The sequence below is a fragment of the Haemaphysalis longicornis genome, unplaced genomic scaffold, assembly GCF_048455015.1.
Source record: "Haemaphysalis longicornis isolate Haplotype H1 unplaced genomic scaffold, Haemaphysalis longicornis Haplotype H1 scaffold_1, whole genome shotgun sequence".
Classification (NCBI taxonomy): Eukaryota; Metazoa; Arthropoda; class Arachnida; order Ixodida; family Ixodidae; genus Haemaphysalis; species Haemaphysalis longicornis.
This window is the reverse complement of record NW_027526203.1, coordinates 362,583,760-362,607,396: the sequence shown is the minus strand read 5'-3', so window position 1 is coordinate 362,607,396 and position 23,637 is coordinate 362,583,760. Positions and strand designations below refer to the sequence as shown.

The window sequence follows — 23,637 nt, the reverse complement described above, 5'->3', positions numbered from 1 at the left end:
AACGGGTATAATATCCAGGAAAGGTCCAATCGGCACAGAGCACAATATTCGTGACTTCTTGGCCCGAGCTAAAACTACGAATAAGTCACGAATTTTGTCTAGGTCCATGATCCAGGTTCCATCTGACAGAGTCCTGTGTGTAACTTGAAGATTTGTATGCCATGGGGAATTTAGTGTTCTATATGCAAGCAACAAAAAACGAAAGAGCGCGTTTTTCTGCACTGTTCGGCTGCAGTATTTCTGTGGGATACTCTGCAGAGGACCCTTCATAAAGACTTTCCACTAAGCACCCATGGTATACGATTTCTCCCTATCGACAACGGGGAGGAGGCGCCCTTTGACCTCATTATGTTGCTGGCCCTGCATAGCATACGGCGTTCGTGCATGGCCTGGTTCCAAGGTGATCTGGACACGCAACCTACGAGGCTACATTTTTGCGAAGCCGTATTACAGTATGTTAAAGTATAAGCGGTGCAGAAGACCAACGGCTGTGTTCTTGAGTGGCTGCTAAGGATAAAGCCCTTGACTACACACCAGCCTACATTGTACATTACTTGATGTTTTGTGTTGTTGTTTGTGACGAAGACCGGCAATAAAAAAACAAGCGGCCTTAATGGCTACAGAGTTAGGCTTTAGCCACTTAGCGTTCGCTAGAGGTCACGGGGTCGGTTCCAGGGCGCGGAGGTAATTTTTATGCTGGATGCGAAAAACAAAAGGCTTGTGTATCGAGATTTCAGTGCGCGTTAAAGATCCCCTCGTGTTCCAAGTTAATCCGTAGCCCTCCACTACAGTGCGTCTCGCAACCCAGCTGCAGCTGGAGCGTAAAAGCTCAATCCGGAATTTCTCTTATTTACACTCCACAACTTAACGGCGCCACCGAAGGCGCGGGGCTCCAACGGTTCAGATATGATTTCCCTCATAAGAGAGCAGAAATGACGCTAGGGCTGCATTGTGAACTGACAGCGACGCGCTCTGTACTCGAGGCAGGGTGATCGGTGCTCAGGTGTGGTGGCGATTTTTGAAGGTGTATCGGCGAGAGTGACGCGGCTCCAATCCACACTGTGAAGGTGGTTGGAGTTGGACTGCGAATTAGTAAACGATACCCACAACGATTACCCATACGACGCCACTTGAATTCACACACCTGGCTCTACCAGAGACGACAGAGAGACAACCGAACGCAGCAGCGACGGTAGAAAGAAAACGGAGAGAAGCGCCTGGCGAAGGGTAAGGAGGAGGGCGGCACGCGCGGCTATGGCTTCATCTCTCTCACTGCCTCCCCCTCCCTCTTGTTTCATGCGTCGCCGCCAATAGCGCCCTCCCCATCCATAGACGCTGTTCAATTCGCCGCTAATCCCACATGAAGGCCGTTATCATACATTATGCGGTTTGCACTTCACACGAGGGCTTTGAATTAGCGCAGATGGTAGACCCGCCGCTGTGCTCGTTGAGTGCACCGTCTGTCTCCCCGTCTCCTCGTGTGGGCCTAGCTTAGTCGGCAAGACGGCGGGCTGTCGCTCCGTTACTCTATTCGGGCCCTGGTTCGGTTCATGGTGGTGCCAGTAATTTCTTTTATTTGTTTGCGGGAGTTTTCTGTTGAGAGAGAGAGAACAACTTTATTGAGCCAAACAAAACTGCGGCGACTACTTGCCGGATGGGGTGGTTCCCTCTTCACGGGACCCATATGCTTCCGCGGCCGCCTGGCCCCTGGAGATCAGGATGAGCTGTTCTTTCAAGGCGAGGCTGGTTAGCGAGGCGTCCCATCGCTCTTTAAGGGGTTTGGGAAGGGTGGTTGAGGGTTGCGTAAGGAGTGAGCTGATGGTCTCGATGAAATCGCACTCTCCAACAACGTGCCGGAGCGTGCCCAACTGCCCCCAGAAGCGACACTCTTTCTTGTATCTCTCGGGGTACATTCTGCTTCGGGATCCTTCCCGCACCGTGCGGGAAGGATCCCGCCAGTATTTGCCTATAGATCGTTTGCTGAGCTCTTCTGAGCGATTTGTGCGATTCAGGGCACCGCCGTCTGCCTTCCCCGTAGTGGCTCGTGATGTTCTTGTAACTTGTTATGGCCTGCGGCTCCTGCTCGTCTGCCCGGTGTTCAAGTTCTCGGACGATCTGGTGGGAGAGTTCGTTGCCCTCCAGCCCTGAGTGAGTCGGTGTCCATATCAGTTCGACTTTCTGCTCAGGTATACGTCGTTTTCCTCCATCGAGTATTCTGAGTGCCGTCAGAGACACCTGCGAGTCCGTAATTATTTTGCTCAGAGGCACACGTCACCAGCGCGTCATGCGCCATGACTGATATCGTGGCTCGCGTCGAAAACTTGAGTAGAGAGGCGTCCGTGTAGAGGGTGACCCCCGCTGCTTCGTCTTGTTCTTCCGCTTTTCTTAGCGCTTCGATCAGGCCTTCACCCTGGCCGCTCTGCGCCCGTAGTTGCGACCCGGTCTCATGTTCCGGGGCAGGGATTTGCTTTCGATTTTCTGCGCCCAAAGCTTGGGTAAAGGTCCCGTTTCCTTGTTGTCGACCTCTTGCCAGCCCAGCTTGGCCAGTACCATTCGGCCCACCGAGGTTTGGCTGAGCCGCACTCTCTGGGTAGACAGGTGGGCTTCCACCAACTCTTCCACCATATTGTGTTTGGCCATGCCGAACAGCTTCTCTGTGGACGAGTGGCGCGGCATACCCAGCGCCATCTTCCTTGCTTTACGTATGATCGTGTTCAGGTGATCTCTGTCTTTCTTCAGATAGCTGTAGATATGGCGCCGCATATACGATGCGCGACGTCACAAAGGCCTGGACCATCGTGAGCGCGTCGTCTTCCTATCATGTTCGTGATCTGTTCCGTCGTGGTCTTGATCTTGCTCAGCGCCGCTGCCGCCTTGCCGTTGTTCTGGAAGATTACTCCCAGGATTCTGGCTTGCGTGGTCGGCGTTATGTCCGTTTCGTTGATAGTAATACGCACATTCTCTTGCTCTCCTTTCCTTTTTTTTTTTTGCGATAGAATGCCCGTTGGCATAAAAACAACTTATTTACAAATATACATGGGCACCCGTCTCTCGAAGGAAGTCAAGAAGGGAGCGGTGGTGGGGTCCACAGAGCCACCGCTGAAGGTCGGGGGGTCTTCCAGGATGGAGTCCTGTGCCTCTCAGGTGTCGCTTTCTGGCTGAGGCCAGTGAAGGACACGCCCATATGAGATGGGCCGCATCAGCTTGTGCGGCCGGAGCTGTGCAGAAGGGGCAGGTGTCGTCGAACGGGGCATGGTAGCGTGGTGGCCACGCCCGGGTCACAGCAGGTGAAATCGCCACTCCAACGCGAAGTCTGCGCAGCAGAACATCTTCCCAGCGAGCAAGTCTACTGGGGAAGTCCTATCCACACGGGGGGATGAGGGCACGTGTGGCGCGACGCAGATCGTCCTTCCGTTGGAGAAAGTTTTCTATCGGACCGGTTGTTAACATTGGCAGCGGCCGAGGAATATACGTCGGGTGACAATTAAGCCATATCCGCTGCAATGTGAGCGGGGAGCGTATTCCGCCTAACCCGCACCAGCCTGAGAGGGCAGGGGGACGTGTCAAGTAGTGTGTGGATGTCCCTTGAAATAGTACAATTATTCGATACTTGGCGTAAATCCCGCATCGCCGCGGTGGAGTCCGTATAAAGATGTAGGATAGAACCCACGGGGGCGCGCTGTAGGGCCGGCGTTAGTGCCTGTAGGCCATCCCGGATGGCTGTGAGCTCCGCCAGTAGAGAGGGCAGGGTGCGGATGGTTTGGTAGAGGCAAGTTTGAGAGGCGTCAGGATAAACGGGACACTGTATCGCCGTAGATAAAACGCCATCCTGGGCACCAGTGTCCACGAAGGCCTCTATCGCCTCGTACTGGGTCGCAGCCGTCAGTAGTGATCCTCTCGCACATGCTTTTCCGGTAGTTCGAGTGTGCAGTCTAGTCAGTGGTCGGTCACCTGGTGATACCGCCACGGCGGCCTGGTTACAGGGCGGTCTGGTGAAGCAGGTAGGGAACAGCCCATATAGCTAGCCAAGGCCACTGCTTCCGCAACAAAAGTACGTTTGTGTATGCGGGCTGAGCGACGTTGTTCGACGAGTTCGTCAAGCGTGTTCAGCTGAGCCTCAGCTTGGAGCGATGGTATCGGGGTCATTGCAGGAAGGCAGGTGATGGTGCTCATAGCGGCTCTGTTGGTAGCCTCAAGTAGGGCCCACTCTGTCTGAGTCATGTACTGGAATTGGGCCTGATAAACCAGTCGTGGCTGCAGTACTGACCTCACCAGGAGGCGAGCCATCTTAGAGCAGGAACCACCAGAGATGCGTCGAATCAGGTGAAGCATCTGTCCTGCTTTTTGTCGGGCAGATCGAAGCCACATGGCAGCCGACCCAGATGCAGAGATTTCCAAACCTAGCACGCGAAGAGATGCGGCGGTGTGTACGGTTTGGCCGGAAAGTTGCAGTATGAGGGGAGAAATCGCTAGTTTGCGACGGCCCCAAGCACTGGCCACAGGCAGAACGGCTGTTTTGGCCGCTGAAAATGTCAGTCCAGGTCAATAAACAATTGCAATAGAGGTCAACGTGGAAGCGGTGGCGACTTTCCTAGAGTGAATGCAAAACCTGTAAATGGTGTTCTGTGACTAGCCTCCCGTCTCTAGCGTTGTAGTGCAGCGAAACGGCTCAATGCTGTAGATTCACTTGAAATTATTCAATTAGGCATTTCGAATGTACATGTGAGCAAGCTCCGCGTGACATGCCTGCGAGTTATCCAAATCATACTAATTACGCTGGTATGACGGTACGCAAAGCAGACAGCAAGATAGCACACCCTAGACTGTGCAGTAGAACGAAAAAAGCCGACATCAACGTAATAGCTGCTTCATCTCGCGTCGCGCAAGAACAAACCATTAAAACATGCTAACATGAAAATACTACAATAAGTAGTGGGATCCCGCTACTTATTATGAAAAAAGGGGCAGTGTGACGCTGCCACTTTTCAAAGCGAAAGCTGTTTTAGTGGGACCGATCGCATTCTATCGAAAAACTAATGCATTCGCCCTTAGACCGGCTGCTCGACCGAAAAGCTCTGATAATGTCTCTAGGCACACGGTGCGTGCGTGAAACCGGGGACCGCAAATTATGTCTCTCTCTCTCTCTCTGAAACTGGGCTTCCATTGTGTCAAAACGCTTACTTGAAAATCGCAAAAAAACGAACGGTTCTAAATAAAAAATCCACGTGTCGATCATAAAGGACCACAATAGTATACCTTTATCTCATAAACCACGCAACGGTGTACACTTATACCATTCGTAGTTGCGTTTACTTAGCGCATGAAAAATCGTCGCATGGGTTCATTTTTCGCTTGCGGTTTGGGTGTTTGAAGGTTTGTAGATCGGCTAGACGCACTTTCAGCGAAAGTTGGGTGCACTTTTAGCTTTCGCGCTTCTCTCGGATTTCGTTAGGAAGGGACGATATTTTTATGAATTGGGTAGTTATGCACAACATATGTAACCAACCTGCTACCGCCTCTCACCTTCGGTGACAAGTGACACATTTTGAATACTTTTGCAGTTTTCAACCCGTATGGTAACGTCAGATTCATTTTGCGTTCCTCAGTAATTCGATAGAGCACCTGAGGCAGTTTTTACATTGAAGAATTAAAGGAATGGAATTGAACTTCCCATCCATTCCAGGAGTGGGAATGGGCTAATTTCTGTCATTCCAAGGAATTGAAAGGAATGGCATCACGACAAGTTCCAATTCCTCGGAATGGAATTGGAATGGGGATGTCCATTCCGCAACACTCCAAGACATTATCAGGAGCAACGGCGCTCTCCGCCACCACCTCATCATTTGCTTGACAAGGGGGAGCAAGTCAAGTCAAGTGAAGTCTGCTCCAGAGCAACACCTACCCAACACCGTCCAGAATGAACCTGCTCTACCCCCAGCTCCACCCCTCACCCGAATGTCCCAACTGCCAACAGGCCTGTGGCACCATCTACCACATGATCCTTGCCTGCCCCAACCATCCGGCACCTCAAGACCCCGCATGATTGAAACCACCCCAACCCCTGGGAGACGGCCATCAGGGCCTCGGACGCAGAGGGTTCAGCGCCAGCTGATATCCTTAGCGGACGAAGCCTGCAGGACCAATGGGACCCCGGACATAGGGACCAGCTCAGGTTGATCACCCGAAGTCCTTTATGGCTTCAATAAAGTCTATTCCTCCTCCTCCAACCACGCATTCTCTAAACATGCTCAGACAAAACTCTGCGAGTTTCCTTGATTGTAGGGTTTAACGTGTCGAGACAACGCAGGCGATGAGGCGCGCCGTAGTGGAGGGCTCCGGATTAATTCTGAGCACCTGGGGATTCGGAGAGTTTCCTGCACATGCTCTTGCATTCTTCTACTGCATGCACTGCAGTAGAAGCATTCAGAACTATACATTTATACTGCATCATGAAAGGCAGAACTTTTCCACAGAAGCTTGATTCACGTGCCTGCTCTAGCACTCCCCGATGTACTCAAAGCAAGGGCCTTTCCACATGCCAGTGCTGTGCCTGCTGGACACCACAGGACTTCCGGGATGCAGTTGCTTGTGCCATTACACAATGCACTTGCCAAGGAGGAAAGGTGGCACAACACACCCAAGTTCCCGCAAGGCGACACTCCCTTGTTACTTGTCTCCGAGCTCAAGGACCACGTGTACCAGTGGCATAGGCAAAAATATTTGTCGGGGTTTGTTACATGCTGCTCCTCCCCCCCCACTAAAAAAGATAGCTTGCAAACAAACATCTTTTTCTGATCTGATTTCTCCATTTTTATTTTTACATATATTAACATACCGATGCACAATGAACAGCGTGGACAAAAAAAAAAAAAAGGCCAAAATGAAGCGGACAGAGGGGGGAACGCACCACTCGCAAAATTTCGGGGGGTGTTGACACCAAGCCCTTCTCTGGCTACGTTACTGGTGTGTACCACATAGAACGGCAGCTGTGCAACAGAACACACTTATCCGCTATGACTAAAAACAAGCCTTGCTGTGACAATCCATCTACACAGGCAGAATAAACAGTAATATGTAGAAGACCCATGTATTTGCACTTGCAACAATTTCACAGTGCCAGGGGCCATAAAAGCCTTATGTTACAAATACAAGATGCAAGCATTTTCTCCTTACCGGTGGACTATCGTGGCAAACCTTTGAATACCAGGGTACTAGGTAATGTGTGCTTGAAAGAAAATGAGAATATTGGTAAAAAACAAGATGGCTTTAATGTACACTTTATTTCAGAGAACCTAGAAATCTACTCTTAGTGCCAGCGGGAGTGCACTGAAGAGCATTCATTTCCACTTGTTGTTTTCGTAGTCCCACTTGGAGGCAATGCCTTCAATGGGATTCACTCGGAGGTCGATCATTCTCTGCAGCTGTGCCTGCCGGGCCTCCAAAGAGGTAGACTCTGGCAGAGGTCCGTACACTGCATGGAATTGGGACGTGATTAGTCATCATTAGGATTGCGTCTCTGCAGACAAGCGTCAGCCCCAAATGCACGGTCCAAAAGTGTCAAAATACGACATTCCATTCCTTCAACAAGTACACTTATGTGATGTCACCAGGGGAGCAGGCATCCATGGCACCCACCGTGTAACAATAAAACCACCGACCCTGGCTGTCTGTACAAAGCGTGTGACCGGGCGGCACGACAAAAGGCTGCTCCTTTGAACCCCCTAAGCAGATAAGGCATTGATACTCTGCGAGGGCCACCCGTTAATGGTGACCTGCAGCCCTCGCACATGAAGTAGCAGGAAGGCAAGCCATACAGAAATAGCAAATGAAGGAGAGTGGCACCATACCTCGCAGAACCACTAGAAATGTGCATTGTTATTTGGCTCAAAACATCCTAGCAATGCTCATGTACAAACACAGCTATGAAACCTCCAGCCGTGCGCACAAAAGCAAAACACCCTAGCCATCACGGTAGATGCAATTTCAATACAGAAAAAACACATCCAGATTTAATCAAGTACCTTTTATGGGTCAATCCTAAGCCTGACTATATGTTGTGGGGAAGGAAGTGGCAACAACCCATTTTCCAGCGCACACTTCCCAAACAAGAAGAGCTTGTCGCTTGAGCCATGCCTGGTGGCCATGTTCACCATAGCCACGTCACAGGCCGCGCAGAAACCTGGTTGTCCAAAGGGGGGTAGGGAGAGCTATGTGACATCGCAAGCCTTACGTTGAGACCGGAAGAGAATTTCCTGCGCTAAGGACTCTGTGCGAGGACGGCCTTGTGAGCGGTAAAGATTTAACCATATCTTCCATTCCAGCAGTGACCAAACTTCGGTAGCCATCACAAACAAGTCAAATGGCTCAGGATCGGCAGAACTAACGGGCCACCAGGACAACAGGGGCGCCAAAGCGCGTTCTTATCACTTTCTCGTCTCTTGCCTGCCTCCCACTTAAATGCTGCAATGACAATGACCACATGAGAATGGTTTCCCAAGTGGGACTTGCACCACAATGTTAAATGGCGATGCTGCAGCTGCATAACAGCCTGTGCTACTGTCAAGTACAGTTGGGTCTTTTACATTTCACACGTTTTTAAATGCTACACGGCAGCAAAACAATCAAATTAGTTAAATCTTTACGGACAATTTGAAATGCTCAAATTATAAAAGGAAAACTCAACTTAATCTACTGTAATCAACACATTTTTCTTAAAGGGGTACTGACACCAATTTTCGACGTTAATATTATTGCACAGTTCGCTGACTTTACTCAAAAGAATACCCTGGCTGAAATATGAGCGGCCTGCGACGCAAAAAGCATACTTTAGTTGGATCTCATTTATCGTGCCGATGGAACAGCGCACGGAGCGGCACTCAGCAAATGGACATCAGCGTGACAACATCCCGTGGTAGCCAAAAGAAGTGACGCGGACAGCGCTCGTCAAGAACTCGTGACGTCACCTGCGCGCGGCCCCGCTAGCGGCAACTGGGCGCCGGCGCATTCACAAACGGGTGCACATAGCCAGAGTACAGGCATAACCGCTGCCCAGAGAGGCACTGTTGGCAAAAATTAAGTTCCACACACAGGAAAGGAAGCTATAACATAGCCTGGAATCGCAATAGAAGTCCCCATCAGGACTTTTATTGAAAGTGGTCATCGAATTTCCGCCGCAGTGGTAGACCTAGCACCTTCTGGCAGCTCAGCCATTCAGCACCGGCGGCGGCGCGGTCAAAACAATGCCCCCACCGGCCTCCGCAGTGTTTTGATATCCGCACAAAGCGGTGAGGTCATGCCGGGATTCTGTCATATGTGCCTTTCGGGCTGAAAGCGCAGGAAATTGAAACAACCGATTTTCAGGCCGTTCAGTGAAAAATTATCGCGCTGAAGTATTTGAAGTGCTGTGTCGGGTTCGCCAGACCATTAAGCATCGATAAAAGCAATAAAAATGGAACAGAAAATTTTCGTGTCAGCACTCCTTTAAGGGGGCAGACTGGTCTTAGAGCTATATTTTTTATTTACCAACCAATTTTAATGAAACTGCACTGCGTTATAGAGTTTTTTGTGCTGATTTCAAATCTCCTATTAGATTTTTTGCAAGCTGATTATATTTTGAGTTATTTAATGATTAATTGCCATTATTTTAGGACACAGTTACAAAATAACCACTCCATTCAGAATGGCAATTACCACGTGGCTAGGCAGACAAATGACTAAAGAATACAACATAGGAAGAACTTTTTTGATGTAACTATTTTTGGTCGTTTTACAACACAGGGAACTTCGCTTCTCCCGCACTCTGCCAGAAATGGCTCGCAGGTGGTGCCAATTGAACAAAATAATAATTTTCCAAAGCCTCCATTTAAAAAATTTGTTTCCTATATTGTATTCTCCACACATTTTGGTATCAGAAGCAAAAAGAATTAAAGTTGTACCTGCTCTGGGTGCCAAGATATCTGAGGATGAAATGCTAGCTTTGCATTGCAAGAAAAGTGCCGTTTCACCATCGAATTCTGCGCTAACTGAGCTGTAGAGTGCACTTTAAAATGCTATTATAATATAATAACAACAAAATATGATGCCTTTTGATGAGGAAATTTACAGACTGTTAGAAAAATGGCCGTGGAGGCCAAAAAGTGCACTTTAAAATGCTATTATAATATAATAACAACAAAATATGATGCCTTTTGATGAGGAAATTTACAGACTGTTAGAAAAATGGCCGTGGAGGCCAAAAATTCCATTTTTGAGAAAACACTTTTTTTGACCGTTTTTCGGCCCCAAAGACCCAACTGCCCCCTTAAGTTCCATTTTTGCAACAGTATTTCCAGTAAGTGAAATACATTGTTAAAAGAACATTTTTTTTACTGGAACACCATGTTGCCTGCTTTGTTAAGCACTTTCTGTATAGAATCCATAAAGCACTGTTAGCCCACAAACAATAGATTCAAGGCCTATTTCAAAACCTCCCAATGCCCTTTCTGGCACATAGCATCATCTGGCTTCATTAACATCAGTGACTGGATGATACCGGATTGCTGGACTTTAATTCTGAATGACTATGGCAGTACCCAGGTCATTCGTGGAAACAAATCAGTTGATGTAACTCTTGCTGTCTACTTTATAAATGGCCACAAGACAGCTGGAGTCAACTAACCTTACCATGAAAAGCTGCCAATGTCTGCCCATTAAGAACTCAAAACAAGACGACTAAACGTATCTATATTCGCCGTTGATTCCATGACCAAAAAAAAAGAAAACGTAAGTGCAAATGCATCACAATTCCTAGTAGTACACTTCTCCCTGCCTCCCCCAGAAGTAGCAGTCTGCAATAGCCCCTCCTTATTGTGCCTTTTTATATTTCAGCAGCTACAAATTTGCACATATTCACAATTTTTGTTGCATAAATAAAAAAAATTCATTTACTCAAACAGCACTTCCCGAGGCTTAGCTAGACTGCAATTAATTGGGGATTGGAATCATTTGTCAGCGGTGATTGCTTTGTATAGGTGTGGCGAGGAGTCAAAATTGGCAATTATTGATGTAGCGGCTCTAACACCATTCCTGGACTTGGTGTCTGCTATAACTAGCCAGCATAGCCAGCTAAATGACACTCGTAAAATCACAACTGCAAGCAGCCCTGTACATTGAAAACTACCGTATAATGCGGAATATAGGTCGAGATATTTTACAGAAAAATTTGCCGAAAAGTCACCCCTCAACCTATATTGCAGTCACTGGCACCATCGCCACCACCATCAATCGGACGCGACACCATCTTTGTTTTGTTGCTTCTCTCGCTGTCGGCGAATGTGTGTGTGCTATTTTCTTCTTGCTCAAAATGAGTTTAGGCACTTGGTGCCAGTTTACAGCAGCATTTAAAAGAAAAGTTGGGGGTTTTCCAAGGCCAATGACGTGTCCGCCTTGCGCCAGTTCGGTATCACCAAAAGAAGTGTTGCTAGCGGCGTTAGCTGAAGGGGCAGCTCTCGGTATGCAACGCTCGGAAGGCCTCGTTTCATGGGCGCCGCTCTGTGCACCTGTGCTCAGTACAAAGGGGCAAATTTTGTCCGCTAGTGTCGTGCGATGTCTCTACGAATGGATACCCCGAGATGTTTGCTGACCGCCTGCATAGACTGGCTGTCACTCCGGTCTGCACACGAGTGTCCCATGCTTTGCGCTCGCTTCACGATGACATGGTCTTGTGAGTGTTGAAGAAGTGCTGCATAAGCAATCCCCTGGACTGCACCGAGGACGACCTGCTGTGTGGGCGACAGCGAGCCAGAAGCAGTCGTCCGACGATACTTCAGACAGTTTTAAATGAGTAATCTGAGACGAAACAAGTTATAGTCTCAATAAAACAATGGTTGGTACCTAATTATTTTTTTTTTTTTTTTGCATTTTTCGTCTACAAGGTAAGGCGGTCGACCTATATTCCGCATTATACGGTATATTTGCCTCGATAATGCCCAATAGGCTACCCCTCAATAATGACCAATGGGCCACGAGAGTCCATGAGAGTATCTGAACTAAATACAGTAACAGCTTGTTAATTCGAACTGCAAGGGCATGCCACCTCAACTCGAACTAATGAAAGTTCTGCAGTGGAAGGCCTCCTTTTCAGGTGTACCCCCCAAACTGAAAAACAGACATGCTGCATTCTATACCGTAATTACTTCCAAGCGATGGCTGTACGGTAGCTTCGTCCGCCCCCTTCTCGTGGTGTCTGGCAGCAACACATTCTAGGCGTCTAACCCCGGAAATGATGCTGCCTGCCAGCACGCCCAGCACCCTGCACTCGTGTATACGTCGACGTAGTCCAGAAAGGAACTTCTTCCAAAATAGGCCTACGTGGGTATTCTAGATTGCTTTTACTTGATATAATTTACCTCTCAGGTTTTCTGTCCTTTCCGGAAGCGATGCAGCCCCGTGTGTGGGCAGGGGTTGCGTTCCCCTAGCTGTAGACCAGGCCCCAAGCTGCCGACGCAGTGGTTGGAATAATCAGTGGCGAAACCTACTCGAGTTCGAATTAACGGGCTTCACTATACATAGACTTCCATAGGAGCTTGGCCGAACCAAATTCTACAGTTGTAGCACATTAATACCTGGGTAATTATTGCATCACCAGTCTGCAGCTCAGTTTTCCTCCTCAAGTTTGCCACTGATCACCCTGCAAGAACTGTTTCAACACACTCCAAGGTGTCGCAGCCTGTTGGCCTTGAGGGAGGCTCATGGATACGTGGTTTAAAGGGACACTGAAGTGACTTCCTCAAACTTCTGTTTTTGTTTGCATTGCATAAATTGGCTCAAATAAACACATGCGGCGGCAAGGAAGCGGCAGGTGAGCATGGAAAGAAAAGAAGGATCTTTGTTGAATGTTTGTGCGGCCCCTGCTTTACGCAGAGGTGTAATATTTGGTATACGTTGTCGTCAAGAGGTACTCTAGCGATTGCATGATTGAAATGTCGACCTTCAGGAGCCTATTTAGGGCCCCTCTAAGTTAGGTACAGTCTTCAAACTAACAAACTAAAGGCACATTCTCCCGGGCACAAATCATCTCGGGGCTTAGTTTCAACTAAACGAATGAATTGCGATGACCTGCCGGTAGCCGGGCGACCGATTGTGTCAGAGGGTCGGCGGACCGCACAGTAGCACAGTCAAGCCAAGCCATCTCGAGTGAGCATCATACGAAAAGTCATAGGAAATCAGCAAGGAGGATGCAGAGGAGGACACCACTTTCAAAATGATTTTTCTACTAAATAAAGTCGCGCAAACGCACTGAGAGTGGTCAAAACATGCCCTAGGGACTCCAGACTACAATCTGTGGAAGTAATCCTGCAATGTTTACAAATCACTTCAGTGCTCCTTTAAATGAAGACAAAATACAAGTTTGGTTTATTAGAAAGACTGCTTAGTCCCGATAACAATGATACCAATATCATCACAATCTTCGAACAAATAACGGAGATATGAGAGAAAACGTGTGAAGCAGTCGCGACCCCCTAGCCTATTCCCCGCAACTTTTCTATGACGTCATGGAACCTTGTTTGTGCGATTGGCGGCCGCCTAACTGACCTGTCGCGACGACACATGACTGGACGTCTGTAATGGGGCCCATAGTTCCATTTCACCACATTACTTGAATGCTAGCGTGCAGTTAACGCACTGAAAATTGGGTTTTATTGTTGGCCCGTATGACGTCATTCTTGCTCATAACACATCACTGTGGCGCAAAATTTGAAAGTTTTTAAATACTTCTTGCTTTTTTTTCGTTAAAAAAACATTTTGTGGCTGTAATGGAGCTGAGTGAGATACTGAATCCTAGTTGTTTCAAATTAAACAAAGTTGTATTTTCTCTTCATGGCTCCTTTAAAGGTACTTCTCATCAATCAAGAGGCATGTGCTCACATTTAAAGAACTGTTATCCAAAAAAAAAAAAAAAACGCACGTACTGTTAGCACATGGGGAAACATTTGCATGCAGAATGCTGAAGCCGGTCATCTAAATGTCAAAATGTTCTTCATCGGTTCAGATGACTTTGCATGGAGGAAATATTACTCCTCCATGCATCTATGTACTTTCTTCATGCAGATTTTTTCTTTAAAGCTCTAAAAGGTCAACAAACTCTAGTATGTGTCATGAAGCAACCCTTGGGCAAAATTTGCAGTGGTTCGCCCACCTTACAGCACTGGCACCCCTCCACATTTGTCTGCACTAAGCTTCAGACAACAGATAATGAGAAGAAAAAAAAAAAAACGCTAATAAAAAAATCGCGCCAATCCACCCTGTGAATGTGGTTGAAAAGCAAAGCTGTAAACGGCACCCATAACGATTACTCATGCGACGTCACTTAAAATCACTCACATCGCTCTACAAATAGTAAAACCAGAGACAAGTGCACTTAACCACACCATTTATTACTTCAAAGAGATATTCCCGGTAAGGTTAACTCAATGCATGATGCCTGAACGGTGTTTGGTTGAGTTGTATTGGTGTAGCACAAGATCCGAAACTTTTTTTTTTAAAATCAAAGTAAGCTCCAACCCGGTGTTAGACGATCTGACTTCTCCGTCTCTGCGCCGCGGACGGAGGCGACGACACTTGCGGCTGAGAAGGAGGAGGAAGAAATACTGCTGTTCAGATTTCTGAACGGCCCAAAGTGCAGCCCTGGGGAGTGATTCCTTCTTCTGTGGGGCCCATGCAGTCCGCGCGGCCTTTGTTCTGTCCACCCGCAGAAGCTGGGTAGGTAGAGAGGGCCTACAGAGTAGCATCTCCCATTGCTCTTATGGGTAGTTGACGGAAAGAGAGGAGGGTGCTCAGGGCTAAAGTCGCACACCCCGATTACGGGGCGGGATGTTCCTACTTCTGAGCAAAATTTACATTCAGCGTCGTAGCGTTTCGGGTGCATTAAGTGAATACGCGTAGGCTGTGGGAAGGAGCCCGGATTATATGAGCCGTAGGGTAGTTTGTTGTTCTCTGGAAAGGTCAGGGTAAGGAGAAGGTACGGTCTGTCTTAGAAGGCGATAATGCTGGATTATCTCTCTGGACGTGACAAGCGGGTGACTGTCCTCGTGCAGCTCCATAGCACGGGAGTTAAAAGCGCAGGCTTGTTGGGTGGGCGTATTTGTTGCCCTCCATTGAAGCGTGAGGGGGTGTCCAGATGAGCTGAATGGAACCGTTTGGGGAGTGGTTTTTTAGCGCGCACAGTGCAGGTCAGGACACCCAACCCGACTGGTAATTCCAGTAGGATTGCTGGGAATCGGTGACTACCCTCCGAACCCCTGGTTTAGTGAGAGCCAAGGTGATGGCTGCCTCTTCTGCTGCCATCATTTGTTGGGTCATAAGCGAGGTAGACGCAAGGAGGCTGGTTCTGGAGGTAGCCACGATGAAGAAGTCTCTGTAGATAACTGCATGAGCCCCACCGAGGGTGGTGTTTAGCGCTTGAGCCCGTGCTTTTCGGTGACCCTCGACATGTGAGCGGTTCATATTTCTAAGCAAAGGGAGCATCTTTAGTTTTAGTCACCAAGAGTCTGGGAGTATGTCAAGCGGAGTGACATTCTGGGCTGCCCAGCCAATCTGGTGAAGCATGCGGTTACCCACCGCAGTTCTTAGTCGGACCTTCTGGTTAGAAAGATGGCCTTCTATCAGCTCTTCCACCGTGTTGTGGAGCCTGTGCTAAGCAGCCTCAGTGTGAACGCACTCATGAGAAGACCAATGGCCTGCTCAACCGCCTTTCTAAGCATTATATAAAGCATCTCTATGTCTTCCTCATCGAGAAGAAGACAGGGGGTTGACGTAAGTGACTCTCGAGAGGACAAAAGCTTCAATTAATCGAAAGCTACCAGATTCCTTTAGGCCTCGCAACTCTAGGTGGCAACTCGCCTGATCATGTGTATGATTTGATTAATGCTGTTTTTAGGCGCTACAAGGAGACGTCACTCTTGGTGTTATCCTCGAGATGTCGGTCCAGGATCTTGATGCTGGGGCTTGGAGTGATGGCCTGGTCATCAAGGAGTATTTGAATGTATTCCTTGATTTGGCGTGAGGGTGGACGACAAGAAGCTGGGATTTTTTACGTGAATACTAGAGGCCACAGGCTTTAGCACGTTGGCGTACTAAAAGTGAGATTGCATAGATTGGTGCGAGATTCCTTTAATTTTGGTAACTCTTAGCACATGAGCAAGGTACGCACAGGGCCGCTAGACGGGCGTGAGGGGTCGTGTGACGCTTTCACGTGGCATTCAGCGAGAAGGCAGGGGGTAAACCCGTAGATGTGCTTGGTGAGTACACCATTTGTCTTCCTGTGTTCGCGTGGGCTCGTAGCTAAATCGGTAAGACAACGGGCTCTCGCTTTGTAAGTCTATTAGTTACAGGTTCGATTCCCGGCGGTGCCAGTAAATTTTTATTTGTTCACTGGAGTTTTGTGGTGACACCAACGGTCGCGAAAGAACCCTTGGGGGGTAGAGGTAGAAAGCTTTGCTTTAAAAGAGCACTGCAGGGCTCTGACAATGCCTGAAGTGGGTGTCCCCCTGAAACAGGTGATGAGAATGTACTCACCAAACTTCTTCATGAAGATCCAAACCCACAGGGAGAGGCCCAAAAGGATGAACACATTGCCCATAATGGGCTTCCACTCATTCCGGGATGCATTCATTTCAGCATAGGTCTGGAAAAAGCTGTACCGATACACTGGAAAGGAGAAAGTACGCAAACAATGTTTCTGCCCGGTCACACAAGCCAGCATTAACATTTTTCTTCCTAGCAATAATACGGTGCCTAATAAATACCAATTTGCATGCATGCTTTACCCATTAACACATAAAGGAAGTGTTGTGCACATGCTTCACAGGAATACTTTTCTTTTAAATTATTTGGCTGAAGTCTTCACATATTTTCCAGGGCAGGCTGAACCCCCCCCCCCAAATCTGATCCCAACCTTGGAGCTGCATAAAGCCCACCCACCCTTCCATCGAGCTCAAATAGCCCACAAATGCAGCAGTGCCTCATGCTAGGCCATCCAAAAGAGTGCCCTCACGTGCTTTCTTCTCCTCCAGGCTGAGGTTCTTCCAGTCGCCCTTCTCCTTTTCACGCAATTTTTCGATCTCTGCAGTGGGCTCCTTGTAGCGAATGGCTGGCATGGGGAAGTCCGGGCTGTCCGTGTACGCGTACTCGCCATTCATGCCGAAGCCAACCACCTCTCGCTTGCCAATGAGGGCGCGGCCGTGGTACGCAGCCGACTGCTGCGCCTGCACCACCAGGGGTGCCACCCTGGTCGCGCGCCGAGTCACCTGGAGCAGTCGGCTCGCCATGCTGCACACAGACACGAGAAACTGCACTTCCCGCCCCAGGGAAAGTTCCCCGCTCAACTTCAGGAGGTGCGTCAAAACAACACAAGCGGCACACCTGTCTCACACAATGACCTGCTACTACTTCCAGATCTGCCCAGCCAGCTGCACTTTCTTGTTTGGTGCTCAGATGATAGCGGCGCTTATACAATGTGTTTGTACAAGCCCTGGCACTCTGGTTTTGTTTACTCGTCAAACTTATGCTCGGTATAATGAGCAAGAGAATTGGAGCATGACTGTTTCAGAGCTGAAACGTAAGCTCCGCGAACCACATGACGATTACTGTGTTTTATTGTTGTAAATGGCTGCCTGGTCAAGGTGTACTCTCGATCTGTATCACTTGCTTTGGTTCACAAGTGCCGAAGCAAGGCTATGGTCGAGATGCACGCATACCACAACTGAGGGCTATGCATATGTTTGGAACACCTGGTGTTTTTTTAACGAGGGCTAAGACCTCGGAAACACGAGTTTTTGCGTTACTGAACCCATTCTCACACTTTCAATTGCCAGCCACAGCCTTTCTAATTAAAAAAAGAAAAACCACCTGCATGTCCAAGATCCACACTTGCTAAGGCTCACCAGGTGGTCTAAATTGGTACACAGCCAGTGCATCTTGTAACCCAGCAGTGCAGCTAAGGTGCATGAAGCCTCAACCTGCCGTCTCAAAAGTGTAACAAAAAAACTGAACTAGAGAAACAACCACGCACCTGTAACATTTACGAAGGCAGTATTTTACTGAAAGTAAAGGCTTTAAACAACAGCCCAGTCTTCATACGAGCACTATAGCATGATAGCAAAAAAAGTCTCAAAAGAGCAAAAAAAGAATAGGAGAGGTGAGACAAAATATTCAGAGAGAGCAGGTCGGTGTTCATTCAGCTTTGTAGTGACAAAGCCAAATGACAAGCCAACACAGACGACACCCAAGAACAAACTGGCATCAGTATGTTCTTGGGTGTAAATTGAAGATGCAGCCAATGGCAGCAGTAATAACAAGTGCCATGGTGCAAAAAAGTGGCAAAACTTCGTGCTACGATCAGCATGCTGGCGTTGAGCTGTCGGCCAGGTCTGAAGGTGTAGTGGGTCATGTACAGGCGGGGACTTAATTTTGCAGACCATGCGAGCGCGTGGCAAAAACCACCGATGCGCGCTCTGGAGGCCCGGCGCCTGTTGTCGAGACCGGCGCGGCGCGCATGCGCGTCCTGTTTTACTCGCAGGCACGCCGATTTTCTTGCTTCCTGCAGCGTTGCTGAGATGGTCACCGAAGCACCGTAGAGCGACGCCTTTGTAGCATTCCTTTCATCCCGATGGCACATTGGGGCCTAATGTGACGATTGCGCGGGCTTTGGCGCAAGTGCTCCTCGCGCCCTGATAAACACTTGCGTGGAATTTTTTATTTGTTTGTTCTGATCTTTATCTTTTATGGACGATGAGGCTCGCGGCTTGCGAACGGCGTCCCCGAATGACGCGTGTACGAAGCACAATCACACGGGGCCGCGCTACGTACGACAGAATGCCAGCGATATGAATAACGAACCCTTATTAATGTTGTTTATTTTGGAAACTATTTGCCCATTGGACTTATCTTTCACCTCGCTCTCCGCTGCCGATAAAGTAGGCGATTTGCACGTTTCATTAGAGAAATCCTGTTTTATTTTTAATGTCTACTTTCTTACTTAAAAATGATTGAAAGACATGCCCATATAAATTGTCTGTTCGTTATGCGCGTCGGCATTATTCAAAACGGCACCTCGGGTTCCCATGGAAGAACGCCATAACATTATTCGATACTTTTCGCCGCAATATTAATCGCGACTTCGGGCCTTCCGAATGTTTTTGTCACTAATGAACGGGTGCTCAACGAATGAGAAACAATCAGCTTGTCCTCCTGTTTTGTTGTTGACCTTGTCCTTCCGCTCCGTTGGGCATATGCAAGGTGGCCCATTTCTGATGGCGGCGAAAAGCGAAAATGCTCAAGCGTGTTCGGGATTTCGGCGTATGCTAAACATCCCCAGGTAATCAAAATTGATCCGGAGCTTTCAACTGCGGCGCACTTAATTGCCTGTGTAGCGTCGGTGCGTTAAAACCTCATAATCAATCAATGCAAGCCGATTTTGAAAAATTGCTCCGGCCTTGGAGCAATTCATCCCCGTAGGCAAGACTTTTTCGGCTAACAGCATCTAGTGGCCTATTAGTAAACTGGCAAATGTCCCTTTGAAAAACGGGTTCTCAAAAGTAGCCAATAATTTTACGGTGTTCAATGGGAACCCGAGGTGCCATTTTTAGGAATGCGACGGGCAGAGCGAACAGACAATTTATGTGAGTACGCATTTCGATCGTTTTTAAGCAAGGAAGTAGGCAGCAAAAAAATCAAAATAATTTCTTGTATAAAACTTGCAAATCGCCTACTTTATGGGCAGCGGAGAGCGAGCTGAAATATATGTTCAGTAGCCAAATAAAAAGATAAACAAGGTGAATAAAGGTTCGCTATTCATATTACTGGCATTTCATTGTTGGTTACGCGGTACCGTGAGACTGTGCTTCGAACGCGCTTGATTTGGCTACGCCGTTCGCAAGCCGCTAGTCTCATCGTCTATAAACGGTAAAGCACAAAACACACAAATGAAACATTCCACGCAAGTGTTTATCAGGACGAGAGGAGCACTTGCGCCAAAGGCGGCGCAATCGTCATATTAGGCCCCAAATGTGCCATCGGGATGAAAGGAATGCTACAAAGGCGTCACTCTGCGGTGCTTCGGTGACCAACTCAGCACCGCTGCAGGGAGCGAGGAAATCGGCATGCCTGCGAGTAAAACAGGACGCGCATGCGCGCCGCGCCGGTCTCGACAACAGGCGCCGGGCCTCCAGAGCGCGCATCGGTGGCTTTTGCCACGCGCTCGCATGGTCTGCAAAATTAAGTCCCCGCCTGTACTATAGAGGCAGCCTGAAGAAAACTTCCACAAGGGCAACTTGCTTCAGGGCTAGATTTACCCCAGTCACTGCAAACACACTAACTTTGAAGTACGAAAAAAAATGTGTAGCCGTGCAAACTCATCTGCTTAGTCGCAATGAAACTAACAAAAACGGCAGACTTTAACGCGATCATATCGATCCCTCTCCTAATAAGGTCAACGACGAGCAAGGTCATCTAATCTGGGAACACAACGAGAATGAAAACAATGAGGATATATTTCTAAAAACAATATTTCTATGAAAAGTGACAAAATTTGGGGTTCACATTTTGGCACTCGCATTCTATAGGTATGAAGTCCTTTTGCCGAATTCTGGTGAAAATGTTGCAGGCCAACCATTTAATGCACCTTCCAAATTCACCCAACCTGTTGAATTGATGGCATCTGAACCTAGAGAACTAGGAGACCCCATTCAGAGAACTATGGAAACACTCGAACAGCCATGTCTTGGTTTCAGTTAGTAGGTAGGCACTCAGCGGCAGTGCAGAGTCGGGATAGAGCATTGCACAGCCACTACTGGGTCGTCTTGAAACCGTCACAATCTTGTCCTGGATCTCTGCGTGCACCGTTCAGTGGACATCCCATAATTTTGCGTATCATAAAAACTGTGGGACTTCTCGGTAAACTCTGCTGTATAATGTGTGGCTGTCAGGTGGGTTTCTAATCTCACGGCAGCCGTGAGAATTACCTCCGGGAAATTCTCTCGGCAGTTTTCGTAAAAGCTGGCCGGCCTAAAATTTGCTGCATAATATTACGTCCCAACGTAACCTAGCATAACCTTACCGAACCTAGCGTAACCTAACCGAACGCATCATAACCTACCCAAATCCAGCCCAACTGCAACAACCCTAATCTATCCCAACCGAACGACACAGAACACAACCTATATTAAACGTAATTCAACCCATTCTCCTGTGCGTCGATCTCTTAATATATTAAAAACCAGAGTAACAAATCACGATGAGCCAAAAATTCTCAAAGATAAAAAAAAAAAAAGGACATCGCAATGTCGGACTCGAACCTGAGCCTTCTAGTTTAAAACCAAGAAGTATACCACAGCGCTACAGGGGAAGCTGCAAACACGGCTTTTTAGGGAATATTTATCCCATAGAATCTGCGCGTAGCGTGCTAGGTGACTGCCGTGAGAAATTTCTGACGGCAATTCACGAAATCGGTACAAGAAAAAGGGCTACGCCGTTGTGTACTGCCCCGCTCAAGCCACAGAAAAAAAAAACCGCGAACACAAATACCGCAAGTTAAAATGTTCGGTTGGTCATTCCTCGGGCTTGCGGAGTTTAGAACGCTCACCTGCCCAACTCAGGCCCGTGATCACGCCTCTGGAAGACATCTCAAACTATAGTAAATATACAAATACGCCGTCGCTCCGAATAATACTTTTGGACCCACTATTTGCATACACTTCTGTAACTAAACCGCTAAGGGGCACATTGTAAATTTGCAAGTATTGGCAGCGGACACCGGCTAGCGGCGCACTGCCGGTCGTACAGCAACATGGTTCGAACACATGCCACACTGCAACCAAGGAGGTTACATCGTACATATAACACAACTCAGATCTTAGAGACATTAGTACTGAAGTACTTATCAACGTGGTTGATGCTGCGGCGAGTAACCTCGCGCAAATCTTTGACCTCCACCACCTTCGAAAGGTTAGGCTTAATAAGTTGGGGGCAAACGGTCACTATCGATACATAAGGACGCACATAAAAAAAACCAAGACACTAGATTTTGCTTCCACACCACTACACTGCAGTATTTAATTCAAGATCACAGTAAATGCTCTTCAAAATCAGAAGCCCTAGCCCACGGGACCACTTAAACCTCACCTGCAGCAGTGCGAGATGGACACGGAGGCGTACAAGCACAGAACAGGGAGGATTTTAGAGAAGCAAAGGTCTAGCTTTGCCTGTAGTGCCAGAAAAAGCGTAGTGGCGGCGTCGTGAACTACCCAGTACGCCCGCTTGATGGCGCTGTAAACACGGCTTTGTAAACATGGCGGATGCTTTTTGCACAGGCCGCTTGAGCTCCTTAATAACATGGCTGCCCTCGCACGGCGGCCGCCGGCTCGCTGCTCCACGGCCGGACTCGACTCTCCTCCTCCCGCGCGCGAAAGGGGCGTCGAGTCCGGCCGTGGCTGCTTCTGCTGGCTCCTGGCTGGCACGCTGGTCGCGTGTTTCCTTGCGCCGCGCTAGTGAAGTGATGTTACGCCAGGTGACCAGATGGCCTCGACTGGCACAGACCACAGTGAGCAGCAAGTGAGAACAAATCGTTTATTGACATCCGCAAGTTTACAGAGGCCAGGACATCATTTCATTTCGATCGCTGCAATTGTACGTCGCTTTCGTGACAACATTTTTTTTTTTTGCCATAACAACTCGTTCACTTGCGCTAAGATTTCGAACGAAGGGCACAAATGAAGTATTGACGGCGACAACGGTTTCCTTTGCACCGTCTTTCTAGCGGAGTGCATAACACTCACCTTCTGTTGGAAGAATCGAATATTCTGGCCTCGACAGCTGCCTTCCGATGCGGAATTTCCCACATTTGTCATTCCACAAGCACTCAATTCCCGTGTTTTGCCAGTCCTCTCAACAACTGATGGACGCAAAAGCACATAACAGCAATAACAGTCACGAAACCGGTGCTCCGCGCACATTGAAACGGTCGGCCGTTGCAGCGGTTTCAATTTGAATTGGCGGCTTTGTGGTTGCGAATTCAGAAACGAGGTGGTGCACCAGTCGGCTGTTCGTAAAAAGTTGCGTACATTTTTACTCAACGGATGTTTGATGCGGAACTTGTTTATAGTATTTTTAAATAACACATTGTAAGCGAACTGTGTGGGCTCTTTGAGTCACGGAATGAATGTTTTGTATTCTATACCAAAAGTAACATTTTGCCTGCGCCGTCTGGTGGGCTTGATGGTCGAAAACAGCGCTTTAGGTTGGTCAGGTTGGTCACGTGGGGCGTCGATTTTTACGCCGCCTATAGGGAAGACAGGGAACGTCCAAGCTTGAGAGGCCTGGTACAAGGGTGCCACCAACTGCCTACAGAAAAAATCAGCCAGTGCCGCCGGAAGCGCAACTGGAAACGCAGTGAATGCAGTTGCGCAGTCGGTCGCAGCTGGTCGCAGCAGGTCGCAGCGGTCGCAGTGCGTAAGCAGCGTAAGGCGCAAACGGCGAGAGTGCATAACCCTTTGCAGAGCTTCAAAGTGTAAAATTATTTCTATAAAATTATTAAATATACTTGTACGCAAGAATATTAGATGTTTTGTTTTGAAGCATTGAGTTTAGAATTTACGCAGACTT

General features: G+C 48.2%; 1 protein-coding gene across 1 annotated transcript; it reads right to left on the bottom strand.

Moving 5' to 3' along the window:
• Window positions 1-7,261: 7,261 nt before the first annotated feature.
• LOC144155016 (cytochrome c oxidase subunit 4 isoform 1, mitochondrial-like) lies at window positions 7,262-23,484 on the bottom strand. Its single transcript, XM_077686208.1, has 5 exons — window positions 23,362-23,484; window positions 22,159-22,194; window positions 17,033-17,307; window positions 16,555-16,686; window positions 7,262-7,471 (listed from the first exon to the last, which is right to left on the bottom strand). The coding sequence occupies exons 3-5, from the start codon at window positions 17,304-17,306 to the stop codon at window positions 7,338-7,340; spliced, it is 540 nt and encodes a 179-aa protein (XP_077542334.1). The 5' UTR covers window position 17,307; window positions 22,159-22,194; window positions 23,362-23,484; the 3' UTR covers window positions 7,262-7,337.
• Between the last annotated feature and the right edge of the window lie 153 nt (window positions 23,485-23,637).

Excerpts from the sequence above, each read along its gene's own strand:
- LOC144155016 (XM_077686208.1), bottom strand. The coding sequence starts at position 17,306 with ATGGCGAGCCGACTGCTCCAGGTGACTCGGCGCGCGACCAGGGTGGCA. Across the intron at positions 16,687-17,032 it reads CCTGGAGGAGAAGAAAGCAC|TGTATCGGTACAGCTTTTTC; the intron begins GTGAGGGCACTC and ends TCTCCTTTCCAG. Across the intron at positions 7,472-16,554 it reads GATCTTCATGAAGAAGTTTG|TGTACGGACCTCTGCCAGAG; the intron begins GTGAGTACATTC and ends AATTCCATGCAG.